Source organism: Antechinus flavipes, chromosome 1 (genome assembly GCF_016432865.1).
Source record: "Antechinus flavipes isolate AdamAnt ecotype Samford, QLD, Australia chromosome 1, AdamAnt_v2, whole genome shotgun sequence".
Classification (NCBI taxonomy): Eukaryota; Metazoa; Chordata; class Mammalia; order Dasyuromorphia; family Dasyuridae; genus Antechinus; species Antechinus flavipes.
In genome coordinates, this window is record NC_067398.1 from 324,548,045 (window position 1) to 324,564,855 (window position 16,811).

At 32.6% G+C, this 16,811-nt stretch overlaps 1 protein-coding gene across 2 annotated transcripts in view; it reads right to left on the reverse strand.

Moving 5' to 3' along the window:
* Window positions 1-1,090: 1,090 nt before the first annotated feature.
* ANKS6 (ankyrin repeat and sterile alpha motif domain containing 6) overlaps window positions 1,091-16,811 on the reverse strand; it is a 73,336-nt gene continuing 57,615 nt past the window's right edge. The window contains exons 14-16 of one of the 2 annotated variants that reach the window (XM_051966703.1): window positions 8,305-8,421; window positions 4,380-4,476; window positions 1,091-2,037 (exon numbers count right to left, since the gene is read on the reverse strand). In XM_051966703.1, coding sequence (XP_051822663.1) covers window positions 1,988-2,037; window positions 4,380-4,476; window positions 8,305-8,421 — 264 coding nt within the window. In that variant the 3' untranslated portion in view covers window positions 1,091-1,987. Of the gene's footprint in view, window positions 2,038-4,379; window positions 4,477-8,304; window positions 8,422-11,078; window positions 11,114-16,811 lie in introns of those variants that run through there. The other variant, XR_007948458.1, reaches the window with a different exon arrangement.

Consider the following 16,811-nt stretch of genomic DNA (forward strand, 5'->3'; position numbering starts at 1 on the left):
TCTTTTCCCAGCCTTTCAGTAGGCAGGATAAGTAACGTACTCTCCTTTTTGTAAATGAAGAAACAGACTCCAAAAAATTAAGGAATTTATTTAATATCATAGTAAGAAGCAGAGGACTGATGCTAACTCATATTTTCTGACTCAAAATTCAGTGTTCACTACACCATTGTTTATCTTTTTCTCTTAAATTTATGTAGAGGGAAGCCAAATATATAATATTTGAGAAAAGGAAATCTTCATATATGTTTGTGTATATATGTGCATATATGTACATATGTTAAAAAGATATTGACAAAAAAATAGAGGAACTTTACTCAGGGATGTTGCTTTGTTCTCAGAGAAGGGATACCCTTGAAGTAAGGATGAAGGGAGGAAAGGAAGAGAAAGGATGTTTTCTATTTTTTATTTATTTTTCTGCTCCATGAGAAACTCAATCTGTGAACCTCTGTTTTTCTCCTTTGCCCTTATTTTTTTTTCCTTAAAAAGTTCATCCATTTCCATAGCTTCTATTATTACCTCTATTTTGACATTTAAATATAATTCAATCCTGAATGTGCTCACTTGGACTTCTGCTTTGGACTTCTAACTTTTCATAGATCCTATCCAATCCTATCCAAAACTGAACTTACTTACTATGAACTTTACTGTTTACAATTTACCTGAAGGTGTAGAAAAATGAACATTACTTGCTACTGCTAACTGAATTTACTTTTCAAAACTGAACATACTTACTATGTACTTTACAGATTCCAGCTTAAAATCTTTGAATCATTTTTGATGAAGACTATCTTTTAATTTTTTAAATTGTTAAATAGTCTTAATTTTTCTTTGGAAAAAAAAGAAACAATCCTTACTTTCCAAGAGCTTAGAGTGGAAATGTAGATTGGTTGATAATTAAGTCCTTATTGATCTTCCTCATTCTCTGAATCCTAGTGGCAATTTGCAAGCCAGCCATTTACACATACTGGCTGTGTGACACCAGGCAAGACACTTCACATCTCAGTGCTCCAGATCAGTAGAGTCAAAGTCAGGTAGAAATGGCTGTACATAAGAATCCCCAAGGCACATAGTGACTGAGAAAATGACACTATTAACATTGTGTTCTATTTTATTGTTATTTATCTGTTAAATATTTCCCAATTACATTTTAATCTTCTTCCAGCAGCATTTTGAAAGGCACATTTTAACATTATGTTCTATCATATTTTTATTTATTCTGTTAAATTTTTCCCAATTATATTTTGATCTGTTTCCAATGATACTTGAGAGTAATTGACATTTCTTCTCTAGACAACTTCTAATTCTCTAAACTTCAGAGAAGAACAGGGACTGACAGAAGGAAGTTCATCTCTATACAAATGAAATCACAGGATCAGAACCCCGGCCCCAACTCTATGTAGCTTTTATTCATATACTCTTTACTACTAATGTTCCAAATCAGTCTTGTTTCCCTCCAAGTAGATTGAAGACAGGAACCATTTTCCATAGTGTCTGGCAAATATTTAAGTGCTTAATAAATGATTGTTGACTTCAAATTATATCTGGTTTGCTCAGTGTAACTGAATGTCTATTGATACTTTGACTAAATCTTAAAGCCTATTTGATAATTACAAAGACTACTTAATTTTTTTTTATGAATGATACAGTATTCTTCAGAAATTATTTTAATTTATAAACATGCCTTATATGCATGCATTCACCTTCTCCCCTCACTCTTGCCTTCTACTTGTTCAGCTTTGTCTTTGGGAGATGCTCTTTCATTTGGTCTAGGAAAGAAACATTTTTGCTAGTTTTTCCATCTTCTTATCCATGCAGCAAGGAAAAGGGAGAGTTCTTTTTAAATAGGTGGCTTAGCTGTCACTGTTTTCCTTTTGGATGAATACATGGAATTTTAGCAGCATTAGGAGCAGAGTTTGGCCACATTTGGAAAATGGTGTTCTGTATAATGACAACCAATCTTCCAAGCTTTAAGAACATCCACTCTGTGCTACCTCTTGTTAGAAGCTGGTTCTTCTTGTCTTACCCAACATGTGGTGGCTACAGATGGAAAAGATAAAAAGAGGGACATTTTAAAATTCACAAAAATATGGCATTTCAGAAATATTATCTAAAATAAAGCAGCTTACCCATATAATTTCCAGACCCAACCAATGTTGCATACTAACTATATAAGTAAAAGATAATACTTTAAAATTTGTAAAAATTAGTGTTTTTATTACTAAATACAAGTATATAGATTATACTGAACAATAATAGTTTATTTTTTCTAATACCAAAAAACAACTGTGGTACATCTATCAACTGGAATCAGGTGCTGCCTTTGACACATACTAGTTAAGTGACCACAGATAAGTAACTTAAACTGTCAGTGCTCCAGAGAATTAAGAATTAAGTTACGGATTTGTTCCCATTTTTATCAATGGAAGTAGTCCCCAACAGCAATGCAATCTCAGGTCCACACCAACAAAATAAGCAAAGAATCTTTGCTTTGCAATTTTATTAGCTATGCAATCAAAATTACTGAAATACTGATTTATTATTGAACTTATTTAAGATCTGTGACTTCATCAGCAGAGAGAGTTCCCAATGAAGAACTATCTTTACCAAGACCAAGCTTAGACTATGGTCTTAGAAAACTGCCTGGAAGTGGCAGCTAGGTGGTGCAGTGGATAGAGCACCAGCCCTGAAGTCAGGAAGACCCGAGTTCAAAATTATTTTTAGATACTAAACACTTTCTTAGTGTTAAGTGTCACACAGACTCTGGGCAAGTCACTTAAACCCAATTGCCTCAGCAAAAAAAAAAAAAAAAAAAAAAAAAAGGAGAAGGAAGAAGATTGCTTGGATCCACACACAGCATATATGTTTCAGAAGTAGGATTTGAAGCCAGGTCTTTCTGACTCGGGGTCAACTCTCCATTTTAAAGGAGAATAAGGGCTTGTTAATTTTTTTTTTTTTTTTTTTTTTTGCTTTTTAAGCATCATATTTAAGACTAGAACATTTTCCTTGTTATCATTTTTTTACCCTGAAATAAAAGAAATCCTGTCCTAGAATATAATCTGAAGCCTGGATTTCACCAAGTGATACATTTTTCCCTTAGATACCAAAGCAAACAGTTTATAAGCTAGAAGAAAAATGTATGTTTTATACAAATGGTCAGAGTTCCATATTCCTCAGGCTTACTAATAATCTTATAAAAATCTATATATCTTGAAAATGGTCACATAAGTCATTTTTGGGAAAAGAGGAAAATAAACCAGACATTATGCCCCAAAGATCTCTGAGAAGCAACCAAAAAAATTAGAATTGGAGAAGACAGCAGAGCTACTAGAGTCAGCATCAGTGACAATAATATTTCTGACAAAAAGGAAACCATAAAAATCAGACAGCTCAAACTGTGCTTTCATTAGCAACATAGAACTATTTAGTGTAGCAAACTCTGCTCTACCTGAGTAACTTCTGAGAGCATAACTGTATTGCCATATAGTCATTAATATTTTGGACACAAACATCTAGAAAAGATTAAATTATCTCGGCATACTCTGTTTAAGAAGGCAGAAAAGTCAGTACACATTTCAGAAAGATTTCTAATAATTTTAATATATTTTGATTTTTAATTTTAAAACATTTTTAAAGTAAAAAGTTCCAAAAAAAAAATAAAGTTTTCAGTTCCAAATGTTACCCCTCCCTCCTCTTCTGAGACAGTAAGCAAAATAGGTTATACATGTGCAATTATGTAAAATATTTTCATTAGTCATTTTATACAAGAAGATTCAAAAGGAAAAAAAATGAAATAAAGTGAAAAATAGTATTCTTCAGGCTGTTTTCAATATCAGTTCTTTCTCTGGAAGTGGATAGTATGCTTCATCATTAATTCTTTGGGACTGTCTTGGATTATTGATTTACTGAGAATAGTTAAGTCATTCTCAGTTTCCAGCCAGGAATATAGGAGAGTTTTGCAACTGTCCAAACTACCTGTGTTCTTTGTTCTCACCCTCTACCTAGAAGGTTCCTAAGTGCTAGTGTATCAACCAAGGTATAGCAGAAGGATGGGGAAAAGAGTCAACTATGTGAAGGAGTGGCTCACTTTAGTTCCCCTAGACAGTTTACAGTTTTGCACATGATGTTCTTTTTGTAACTTTCAGAGACCATTTTTTGAAAAATGAAGATAACTCTTGAGAGGTAGGTACTGTCCATTTTCACATATGAGGAAACTGAAGCATATATTAGTTAAGTGATTTTCCCATGTTCACATGGTTAGTAAGTTATCTAAAGCTAAATTCAAAGTCTTCCTGACTTAAAATTCTACACATTATATTCACTGTGTCAGCTAGCCACCCAGAAGTTCTGAGTAATTTAGGAGTTCACACAAGCATACTTACACTGACAGTTCCCAGGAGATCTGGTATTGCTGGCACTGCTCTCAAAAGAAGAATGAAAGCTGTGAATGGTTTCCTGTAATATTTGCCTCTCACGTCCCTGCAAAGGAAATTAAAAACATTTAGAATATTAAATTCATATTGGAAAGTCCACAAGTGTCTTGGGAGAATAGGTTAATGAAGATAAAGAGTATCTGATTTAATAAAGATACAATGAAACAGTCTTGTTGTCTCTCGTGCTTCTGTGCCCAGAATCCTTATCTACTCACTCTACTGGGAGCTCTGCACACAAGTGAGAGGAAGTCTACTTTTGCATGTGATGGGGCTGGAAGGAGGGAAGGTTCTTTTCACTATTGCCCACTTCCCTCATCCAACCCTGTTCCTTTATATTTTCTTTGTTGAGGTTTTTCTATTATTGAAAACATTCATATTTTCCCCTTAAATTAATCACTACTCAGTTGCCCTGTCTTTCACTTCTAGATGTGAAAGCAATGAAATAGAGATTTCCCCAAATTTTGTTCCAGAGGTCTGTTACCAACTTGTCATAGCTGCAGAGGTTAATTAAAAAAATTTTTTATTGATCTCTTTTCTTTTTTATATAATCTCTATTTTTTTTTTGCTATACCTTTTCCATTCCTCTCTTCTACAGAGCCATACCTTATAATGAAGAATTTTCAAAGAAAAGGAAGAAAAAGTATTCAACAAAATCAATAAACACATTTTAAAAATAACATTACATGTAATATTCTTCATTTGTGGATCCTGCTCTTTACCAAGAGATAGGGCACAGTTTGAGGAAGGTGGGGAAGGAACATGTTTTTAGGTTGTTCTTTATAATTATAATTTTTTTTTCTTTTTAATATCAAAACACCCAGTTTCAGTTGTTTTGTTGTTGTTTTCCTTTATACTGTTATAGTCATTATGCATATTATTTTCTTGGCTCTGTTTATATTTCATTTTATATCAGTTCATGTAAGCCTTTCCATTCTTCTTTGTATTCATTATATTCATTATTTCTTACAGCACAATAATATTCCCTAACATTCAAGCACTCCAATTTGTTTGCAAGTCCCTAATGTACAGGCATCTACTTTCTTTGATACCACAAAAAGTACTGCTACAAATATTTTGGTCTACATAGAAACTTCCTTTTTGCCAATGAACTCCTTAGAGTATATACTAGGCAGTGAAATGAGTAGATATGAATATTTTAGTCATTTTATTTGCATAATTCCAAACTGTTTCCAGAAACAGTTGTAGCAGTTCACAGCTCCATTAACAATATTTTAGGATGCCTGTTTTTTCTACAACCTTTCCAACAGAGACTATTCCCAACTTTTTTTTCACCTTTGCCAATTTTCTAGGAGTGTGGAAAAACCTCAGCATTGTTCAAGCTTTTAAAATTTGCTAATCTTTTTTATTTATGTTTTGGATCTTTCTTCAAAATGGTTGTTAATAGTTGGTGATTCTTTTTTGGAGAATGGTTTGTTCATATCCTTTGACCATTTTGGAGACAATAAGATCTGCTTCTGAGCCCCTAGTGCTGATTATGAAGAATGCCTGAACAGCGTGGAAAACTTGAGAAGACAAAACAAACCAAATCATGATTGACAACTTTCAATTACATAAGAATTGTCCTGTAGATGAGCAAGTTGTCTTGTTTGATGCTGCTCCCACAGACAAAAATGTTTACTTAAAAATAAGTGCTTCTATTTGCAGAGCGTTTTTCTAAGCTTGAGATGGAATGATACTGGAGAAATATTAGAGAAAGAACCAAAGAGAAGAAGGCCACAAGGAGCCTTGGGGAATTCCTGAATTAAAGGATCAGAAAGAAAATATGCACAATAACAGACAGTGAAGAATAAGTTAGAAAAATTAGAAAAGAACTAGAAGAATTTCCTTTCTCTAAAGACAAGAGAAGAAAGAGGTTGTAGATGAGAGAGATCAATAGTGACAAACACTATAGGGTGGTCAAAAATGAAAACTTTTAAAAAAAATTAGTTAATTTGGTATTTAGTATGATAATTAGGTGTGGTAATTAGGTAATTAGTATGATTCCAGGAGTGTGGAAGGTTGAAAGTAAGTTTGATTACAAGAGGTTGAGAAGATAATGAGTAGTAAGGAAGCAAAGTCATTGAATGATTCCAAGTTTTTCAAGATGTTTAGCAGTCTAGGACAGGAGAAAAATGGGACAGAAGGGTCAAGGGAAAGACTTTTTCAAACTGGGAAGAATTCCTTTCCAACAGCAGCTGGGAAGGAGTTAGGAGAATGAGAGGGCTTAAAGCTCACATTGGATTCCCTCAATTTTACTGTAGTAAAAGGCTAAGTAATCCTGCTTTTGATAATTATTTGTGTGACCTTGAGAAAATCACTTAGCAACTTTCTGTGAAGAAATTGAGGTTTCTTCATCTTTAAAGTTAGAAATACTTATGAGATTACTTCCAGATCTAGGTTATTTTTTAATAGACAGCTAGATGGTTCAGTGCTGAACTTAGAACAAGACACCATGAGTTCAAATTCAGCCTCAGAAATTCACTAGCTCTGCAATCCTGGGCAAATCACTTAACTTCTGCCTCAGTTTCCTCATCTGTAAAATGAAGATAAAAATAGATCCTAGCTTCTGGGGCAGTTGTAAGGATAAAATACTTTAATATTTATAAAGCACTTGCAAAAGTTTAGAGTACTATATAAATGCTAATATAATAATAAATAATCCATGATTCTACCCACTTTAAGGCAAGACTTCTTAAACTTTTTTCACTCATGACTCCTTTTTGTGTGAGAAATTTGTATGTGATCCTAGGTATAGAGGTATTTAAAATAGGTATAGAAATTAAATGTTTACTGATAATAAATCATAAAGAAACTTATTTTAAAACAATTATTTGGTATATATAAAATTTTACCATTTATTTAAAATGAAAGCAAATTTGCTTTAGTACATCCATAGATGGATGCACTTGTTTATTTTTACATAAAGAATTGAATTTTGTTGGAATACTTGATCCTGCAGAACACAGAGCATTCAGAAACCTTTTTCTGTTGCCAATTTTTTTTTTTTTGTGAGCCCCATATTCAGTCATGGCCCATAGTTTAAGAAGCTTTGGTTGAAAGAAAGGAATGGAAAGCATAGGAATATTTTTGGAAGTGAAAACAGAAAGGAAGAATCTAAAGTACTTGCTATGGGGATGAAATAAGAAGATGATAATATACAAGTATTCTTGAACAGCAGTAAAGGGCCTAGCTAAGGTTATGTATCATATATCTCTAATGGGTAAAGAAATCAGCTTGATTTTGTGATTTTTCTCAATGTCACTCAGCAACCCAGATTCAGCAATAACAAAAAAAAAAAAAAGAATGATAGACCTTACTCAAAGATAAGGATATAGAATTTGGGATTGGGAGTGAGGAGATAATTAACAGATAAGATCTAGTAAAAGAAAATTAAAATAGCTATGACCATAAAGGTCAAGGCTGAATAGGAAAGTAAATGAAACTACAGTTGGAAGACTAGGTTGGAAAGGCAGAGGTAGGATATGATATTATAAGTTCTAGCAAATTTAGTGAGAGAAATGGGAGGATAAGCAGTTATATTTGGACAATGGAATTTCACTGTCTGAGGTGCTGAAGTCTAAAATGGCCTCAATTTATATCCAGATATAGCTGGAGGGGATTAGAGGAAATCACTAGAATTCAGAAGACTGAGAAACTATGCAGTTATGTTGTTATATGGGCTGACAATATGAATACTGGTATCTTTAAGCATAAGAAAAAAGGATAGGATAGAGGGGAAGGCCATCTGACATATATATTGGAAAGAATTCCTACAATGAATAGGGAGTTGGTATCTAACATCTCACCAAGTGGTAAGATTATCCAGTTGTATTAAATATTTCAGTTTTTGGAGGGGAAAAATTTATGACAATACCTTGCCTGCATTCAGTTCAGAAATAGCTGCCAAAATTTGCTGCCTGGAACCATCTGTCTTAATACCCAACTCTTTTAAGTCACCATCAGTAAGTGTGAGGAATGCTTCCATGTCCACCTACAGAAAGATAAAATGAGAGATATATGATTGAGATATATGATTGTGATAGAAACTCAGTGATTTTTTTCAGCCAGAATATGCCAGCAAATAACAGATATGCTTTCTAATACCTTATCTCTTCTGAACTTAAGAAAATTGAACAGCAAGAAGTAATAAAGATTGAAACTATGTTGGACAAACATTTTTCTTCCTTTCACCTTGTTTCCAAATTATTCTCTTGTGTTTTCCCCCCACAACTAAATGTGTTTAGGGGTGAAAGAGCATAAGTCAGTCGTCACTTTGAAACTGGTGAGCTAATAACCATGTATTAGTTCAATTTCACATTTTACTCAATATTATATAAATTATTCAGCACAAACTATGGAATTATCAAATGAGATAATATATGTAAAATGCTTTGCAATTTTAAAAGTGTTAGTTATTAGTCGATATATTTTTCCTCATTTCTGGTACTTGAGAACATTTAAAAAGAATCATTGTTTTAAATTCAAAATTTCTGAATTAGTATTTTAGTAACAGTACTAGCAAACATTTTTAGAATTTTTGCATATTTTAGGTTCCTAATTTTGTTTTTAGAGCTTGATTTGATATTATAGAAATACTAACTTCTAAACTATGGTCCTTGAGATATAAAGTCCCATGAGGGCATGCAAAAAATTTATATATGTTTATTATATATGTGTGTATATATATTAATGAATCTCCTTTTTCCTGGTATTCCCCTTTTTAGTACATATATTATCTCTTTTATATCATCCCCTTTTTCCTGATACTCTACTTCCATTTGGTTTCTCTTTGTCTTTGGTAGTTTTCTGATTACTTCTTCTGTCTTATACTTTCTCCCTTCACATCCATTCTTTTGGCTTAAAAAAAAATCAGTATTTCTATATACATGGTTCTCAGTCTCTACCTTTAGTTTCAACCTTACCTCTGTGTGTCAGTTCTACATAATAAGACCTAGCAATTTAACAATTTACCCAGCTCTTTAAAGTTTGCAAAGCTCTCTACAAATATTATCTCATTTAATTCTCACAACAACCCTGGGAGGTAGATGCTAGTATCCCCACTTCACAGATGAAGTAACTGAAGCTAAAAGGTTAAGTGATTTGTTCAAGACTACACCAGCTGGCAAGAGTTTGAGGCAAGATTTGAACTTAGATCTTCCTGACTCTAAGTTCAGTCCATTACACCCCCTTTTCCTAACTGCCCCCTACTTTTAGATCTCCATTTTCAGTTCCAACTGTCCCTTTATATTTCATTTCCACATTTTCAACTACTTACTCAATGTTTTTTTTTTTTTTTTTTTAACTATCCCCAGATACCTCAAATTCTCAAGTCAAACTTATCATTTCCAGCTTTCTTATCTTTCCACTTTCATATTTTTATTGGTGGTACAAATAATTTTACAAGGAACTGAAAACTTTGAAGTTACTTTTGACTTTTCCTTTTTTCATCTTTTAATCAACTAACAGTTCTTGTTAATTCTGCAAGGTTAATATCACCTTCCTTTTTACTCCCATTGCAATAACTAGTGTAGGCCTTACCCCAGCTATTGCAAGCGTTCCTGATTTCCCTACCTATTATCTCTTCTCTTTTCCAAAACAGTATTACAAGGCATGGTCAAGTAATCTTCCCATTATATAAGACTGATCCCATCACTTCTCTAGTTAAAAATCTTCATAGGTTCCTCCTTACTTATAAGATAATAGGTATTTGCTTTACATTAAAGGTTCTCTATAATGTGGCTCTAATTTGCCTAACTTTATTGCATACTACTCCTCTCACACACTTCATATTTCAGGGTAACTGGACTATTAGCCATTTCACAATGTTAATTTGCTATATCCTAGGTTTGTGTGTTTGTAAAGAGTATCTATCTCCTCGATACCTGGAATAATCTCTCTCTACATCACTACCTATAAAAATCTCTTCCTTTTCAGTTAAGGTCTAACTTCCTAACCTGCCTTAGAAATGAATCTTCTATCTCCAGTTTCTCATCTCTTTCCATTTGATTTGTTTGCATTTTTCACTTTTAACTTATATTACAATTATACACACACACACACACACACACACACACACACACACATATATATATATATGTCTTATATGCCTATTCAACTGCAAGCTCCTAGAGAGAAGGATTTTGTTATTTTTGGACAATTCTATTTCTAGTACCTAGCATAGTAGGAATTTCATAATGTTTGTTGAATTAGATTGATGTGATTTATGCCTCAGATTTCATACATCTACCAAGTGTTCAATAAACATTTGTTGAATACAATACTATATAATACAATTCAACATTTATTTAGTTCCAGTGCTCAATAAACATTTGTTGAATACAATACTATACAATACAATTCAATATTTATTAAGTTCCTAGAGTGGGCCAATACTAGGCTCTCTCAGTATAGAAAGACAAATGGGAGAAAATCCCTCTGATCATAAATATCTACTGAATTGGATTTTTGATCCAATGAAATGACTAAGAAAATTTGTCAAGTCAATTATCTTAGTGGCTAGAAACATGAAAATGAAACTCCCAAACTACAACATTTTTAGACTTAAGACAATTAATCAAAAGTAACCATTTTAATTGTTCCCATGTCTCATGATATTATTTCTAAATTCTGTTACTTGGCAGTACTTACCATAATCTCCCCAAAGAGGACAAGAGAGATGAAGACTGTAGAAAGACAGAATATGAACTTAAACAACAGAAGCAATAAAAGAAAGAAGGACTATGTGGATCAGGAATGTGTGTTTTTCTCTAGTTATCACAATACAAGATGGAAAATCTGTGATCTTTTTAGCTTTAGTTTTTTTTCCACAGACAAATATAACAATCCCTCTACACTGTCTCATCTCCTGTGATTCTCAGACACATTCTCTCTTGTTTCTTCCATACAGCAGCTACCCAATGCTTAATGTAAATAAGTCTACATAAGCACATTATAATCTTTCATTTCAACAATTCAATAAATGAGAGCTTACATCCAGTCTATTGGACAAGCAAGCAAAATTAGTGGCTGCTTAATACGATCAGGAATGGAAACATACCATTTCCCTGAAAAATGACAAAAAGTTGGATTAGAAAGCTGCCTCTATCCATCACTCACCACAGGCTTGATGAGGCACTTAGAGGAGCAAAAACTGGAATTAAAGTGATGATTTTTTTATTTGAGGTGATTCCTAATATTTTTGTTTTCAAAAATAAATATCCTCATATATTGACATTTATTTTACTTGATTATGTTCTTGATTGTTTCACTATAAAAAACATGTGTAAGTCAGTTGTAATCCTCTGTAATTCTTTACTAATAAAAACAGCTATTTAAAGAAAGCTGCTTAAAAGTTAAGTGGACATCCCTTGGAAGTTCAGGAGGTTCCTTGGTTATCTTAACTATGTAGGGTGCCATAATAAAGCACTAAAAGAAAAATACAGTGCCCAAACATGTGTCTTGTTTATTCTATGCTGACAGTTTCTTCCTATTTATCTATATAGTGTTTGCCTCTCTATTCTATTCTTTCAAAAATATACCTATCATTTATTTGGATTTGTTATACTATCATATTCTTTCATATAAATATATATATCTCCATTTTACATATATACACATATATGTATATAAACACATACATACATATACTCATTATATATTTGTGTATGTATAACCTTGAAATTATTCTCTAAACTTGTTTTTTATAGGTATACCATTATCTATTATCTATAAACAGCTAAGTGGTGAAGTAGATAGGGTGCCAAGCTTGGAGTCCAGAAGATCTGTCTTCCTAAATAAAAATCTGTCCTTGGATACTTACTGGCTGTGTGACTCTGGGCAAATCATCTAATTTTGCCTTAGTTTCCTTATCTATAAAATAATTTGGAGAAGAAAATGGCAAACTACTCCAATATCTATACCAAGAAAATTCTCAGATGGGGTCACAAAGCTTTGGACATGACTGAAAATGACTCTACAACAAGAATATAAAAATAATACTTCTATATTTGTCTCATTAGACTGGTTTAATATAGCATTCTGCTGATCAGAAAGTTTCACTAAATATTCTTATTGCTACAGTCTCCACCAGAACATGGTTATAGAATCTACATTTTAGGCTGTACATTCTATACACCACTTTTATGCAAGTATTCAAACAAATAAAAAGAATATTTTTAAATTGCAATGAAGGAAATGTAGTTTTAGCTCTATCTTCCATATTTTTAAATCAATAATTAAATAATAACCAATAAAATTCAAGATCATGAAGTATCTTGTGACTCATTAGAAGAATACAGATTTAGGGGAGGGGGTTGGTCATTTAGTCCAAGCTTCTCATTTTACAGTTGAGAAAACTGAGGCCTTAGGAGGTGAAGGATTCGGACCCTTGGCCACATACATACCATACAACTGGAATTTGAACTCAGATCCTCTGGTTCTTAATCCAGCAACCTTTCCATTGTGCCCCATTTCCTTTCTCCAAATTCTGAAATTGTTTATTATAATTTCAATATACATTGATTTTTTCAAAAACTGTATCCTTAAAAAATCATGAGTCTGAGTTCAAACTTGCTGGTTGGGGGCCTCTTGCTAATTCTCTGCTCCAGACCTATAATAATCTTGTTCCTCTCTAACTTAGCTGATCTACTTGGATCAGCGTTTGCTTTTTTGTTTTATTTTGTTTTTGTTTGTTTACTTTTGTTTGCCTAGATTTCCTCTATCTGCCTGTTCCTCTTATTTGCCTGGATTTGCAGTTCTAGCTTGGGTAGGGCATAAAGAGAAGAGTATTAGGAGGCACTTTTTTACTAGAGAGCAAAGGTTGAGAGTGATGACAAAGAGAGAAACCCATAATTATCTGAAATTCTGAAAGTGACTCAAAAAACTATTCAAACATTTTAATGTGCAATATGCCCCAAGCCCTATCATTACTTAAAAACTTCTTCCTCATCAATGGTTTTCTAGTTTATCTTGAAATACTTTCATGAGAATCTATGTACAATTTCATGGGAATCAGAGGAAAATGAGATCCACTTTATATAAACAAGCTTACTAATATTTCTAGACTGGACATTTTTACAGACTGTCCTCCATACCTGCACCCTCTCACTTTTTGATTTTACCTGGTTTTCCTGGTTTCCTTCAGTATCAGCTAAATTCCCTCCCTGCTATGGAAGTCTTCCTAGTTCTCCTTAACCACAGTGCTTTCTATGTTAGATTAGCTCCAATTTTTCCAGTCTATATCTTGTTCGTAGATAGTCTGTACATTGTTTCTCTTATTAAATTGTGAGCATCTTGAGAGTAAAGGTTGTTTTTCATTTGTTTGGTCTTTCTTTGTTTCCCTAGCACTTAGTACCCGGCACACAGTAAGCACTTAATAAGTACTTGTCATCTTGACTTCAGAGCCAACTTTGTTGGCACATATAATGTATTTTAGTAAATGAAGTAAATCTTACATACTTGACTTCTAGTACTCCATATAATATCCTCAAAGAAGCTCAATATGCTTGCTAGCATTACCCAATAAGAGATTCCATTCTAGCTTCTTAAAGTTTACTTTAAATTTACAGAAGATCAAACCAAATGATTTCTACTATCCCTCAATGTAAAAGATTCTGTATTTTATAAATATTATATTTTTTAATATTGACCTTTAGATTTCTTTTGGGCACTGACTTCTCTGTTAACTATCAGCCCTGACTCTTATTTCTTCAGTGAGTTAGGAATATTCCTTATTGCAGGGGGAAATGGTATTATTATTATGCTTTTTCCCTTCTCAATCTTGAATAAATTGGTAAAGCACATTTATTGAATATCTATTGTGTGCAAGGCACTGTGCTTGGTGCTGAGGAGGATACTCTTAGTATCCTAAAGGATGAGGAAGAATCCTGGCTCTCATAGGGTGTATTTTCTTTTTTTTTTTATCTCAATATTTTATTTTCCCCAATTATATGTAAAAACAATTTTTTAAATATTTTGAACTCCACATTCTCTCCCCTCGTTGAGAGGGCAAGCAATTTGACATAAATTATACAAGTGTAGCTATGCAAAATTAATTTCCATCTAAGTCATTCTATGAAAGAAAACACAGACAAAAAAAAAAACACAAGAAAAATAAAGTAAAGAAAATTATCTTTGATCTGTGTTCAGGATCTACCAGTTGTTTCTCTGGAGATGGACAGCACTTTTAATTATAAGTCTTACAAAATTGCCTTGAATCATTGTATTGCTGAAAATCTAAGTTATTCATACTAGATCATCATATAATATTGCTGTTCCTGTGTACAGTGTTTTCTTTTTCTGTTCAGTTTACTTTGCATCAGTTCATGTAAGTCTTTTTAGGTTTTCCTGAGAGTATCCTACTCATCATTTCTTAAAGCACAATAATATTCCATCGTAATCATATACAACTTGTTTGGTCATTCCCAACTGATGGACATCTCCTTAATTTTCAACTCTTTGCCACCACTAAAAGAACCTCTATAAATATCTTTGGGGGATATAGACTTAGTAGTGATATTTCTGGTCAAATGGTTTTTCCATGCATACCCTTTGGGCATGGTTCTAAATTACTCTCCAGAGTGGTTGAATCAGTTCCCAACTCCACCAATAATACATTAGTATTTTAATTTTCTCACATCTCCTCCAACATTTGTCATTTTCCTAGCTCAGTGTCACTTTAATGTGCATTTCTCTTTTCAATAATGACAGAGAATTTTTTTATATCAATATAGATAGCTTTGTCTGAAAACTGCCTGTTCATATTCTTTGATCATTTCAGTTATTGTTTTTATACATTTGACTAAATTTTCTACATGTTTGAGGAATAAAGTCTTTATCAAAGATCAAACAGGAATTAGAGAACCTTATGAAATACAAAATGGATATTTTGATTATATTAAATTAAAGCCACAAAACCAATGCAACTAAGATTGGAAGGGAAATACAAATTTGGGGAACAATTTTTAGAGCAGTGTTTCTGATAAAGATTTAATTTCTAAAATATATGGAGAATGGAGTTGAATTTATAAGAATACAAATAATTCTCCAATTGATAAATGGTCAAAGGATATGAGTAGGCAGGCTTCACCACAGCAATCTAAACTATCTATAGTCATATAAAATTTTTTCTATATTACTACTGATTACAGAAATGCAAATTAAAAGAACTCTGAGGTACCACCTCATATCAATCAGATCGGTTAATGTGACAGAAGAGGAAAATGATAATGTTGGAGAGGATGCAGGAAAATTGGAACACTAATACATTGTTGGTGGGAATTGTGAATTGATTCAATCATTCTGGTTGGAGCTAGTTGGAATTATGCCCAAGGGGAAATCAAATTGTGCATACTTTTTGATCCAGCAAAACTACTGCTAAGTCTGTATCCCAAAGAGATTATTTAAAAAAAGAGGAAAGGACCTACATATACAAAAATGTTTGTAACAACTCTTTTTGTAGTGGCAAAGAGTTGGAAATTGAGGGAACGCCCATCATTTAAGGATGGCTGAAAATTGTGGTATATATAATATAGAGAATATAGAATATAGAGAATATAATAGAAATGATAGGCAGGCAGATTTCAGAAAAACTTAGAAAGACTTACATTAACTGATGCTGAGTGAAGTGAGCAGACCCAAGAGAACACAGTAATAGCAACATTGTACAATGATCAATTTTGATAAACTTAGCTTTTCTCACAAATATAGCAATCAAAGATAATTCTAAGAGACTTGTGATCAAAGATGCTATTCACTTCCAAAAAAAAGAACTATGGATTGAAGCATACTATCTTTACTTTTTTCCTTATGATTTTTCCCTTTTGTTCTGATTCTTCTTTCACAACATGACAAATGTGGAAATATATTTAATATGATGGTACATGTATAACCTTTATCAGATTGCATGCTATATTGAGAAGTTAGGGAAAAGAGAGAAGGAAAAAGAATTTAGAAGTCAAAATCTTATAAAAGTAAATGTTGAAAACTATATTTACATGTAATTGGGGAAAACATTATTAAATGAGGGAAATTTTTATTAGAAGAAAAAGTGCATAGCAATATCTTCACAGTAATTTCTATGGATATGAAGCTGTGGAGGACAGAAGTAGACACAAATGTGACTAATCATCAAAGAATAGTGCTTATATATCTATTTTATCTAATTTTTTAGATATTTTCTTTGACTGAGGTAACTGAAGCTAGAGCAGCTTAGAAGGTATAATGAAGAAAATTATCCTGTCTTCCAATCCTTTGGCAGATAGGGAGGAAAAGATGTTTTAGGACCCAAAAATAAATACAAGAATCAGGAAATCACAAATTAGAAATTCTGTTAGAAATAACAAATTAGAAACATTTATTTCCTGTGAAATCTAACATAAGTCA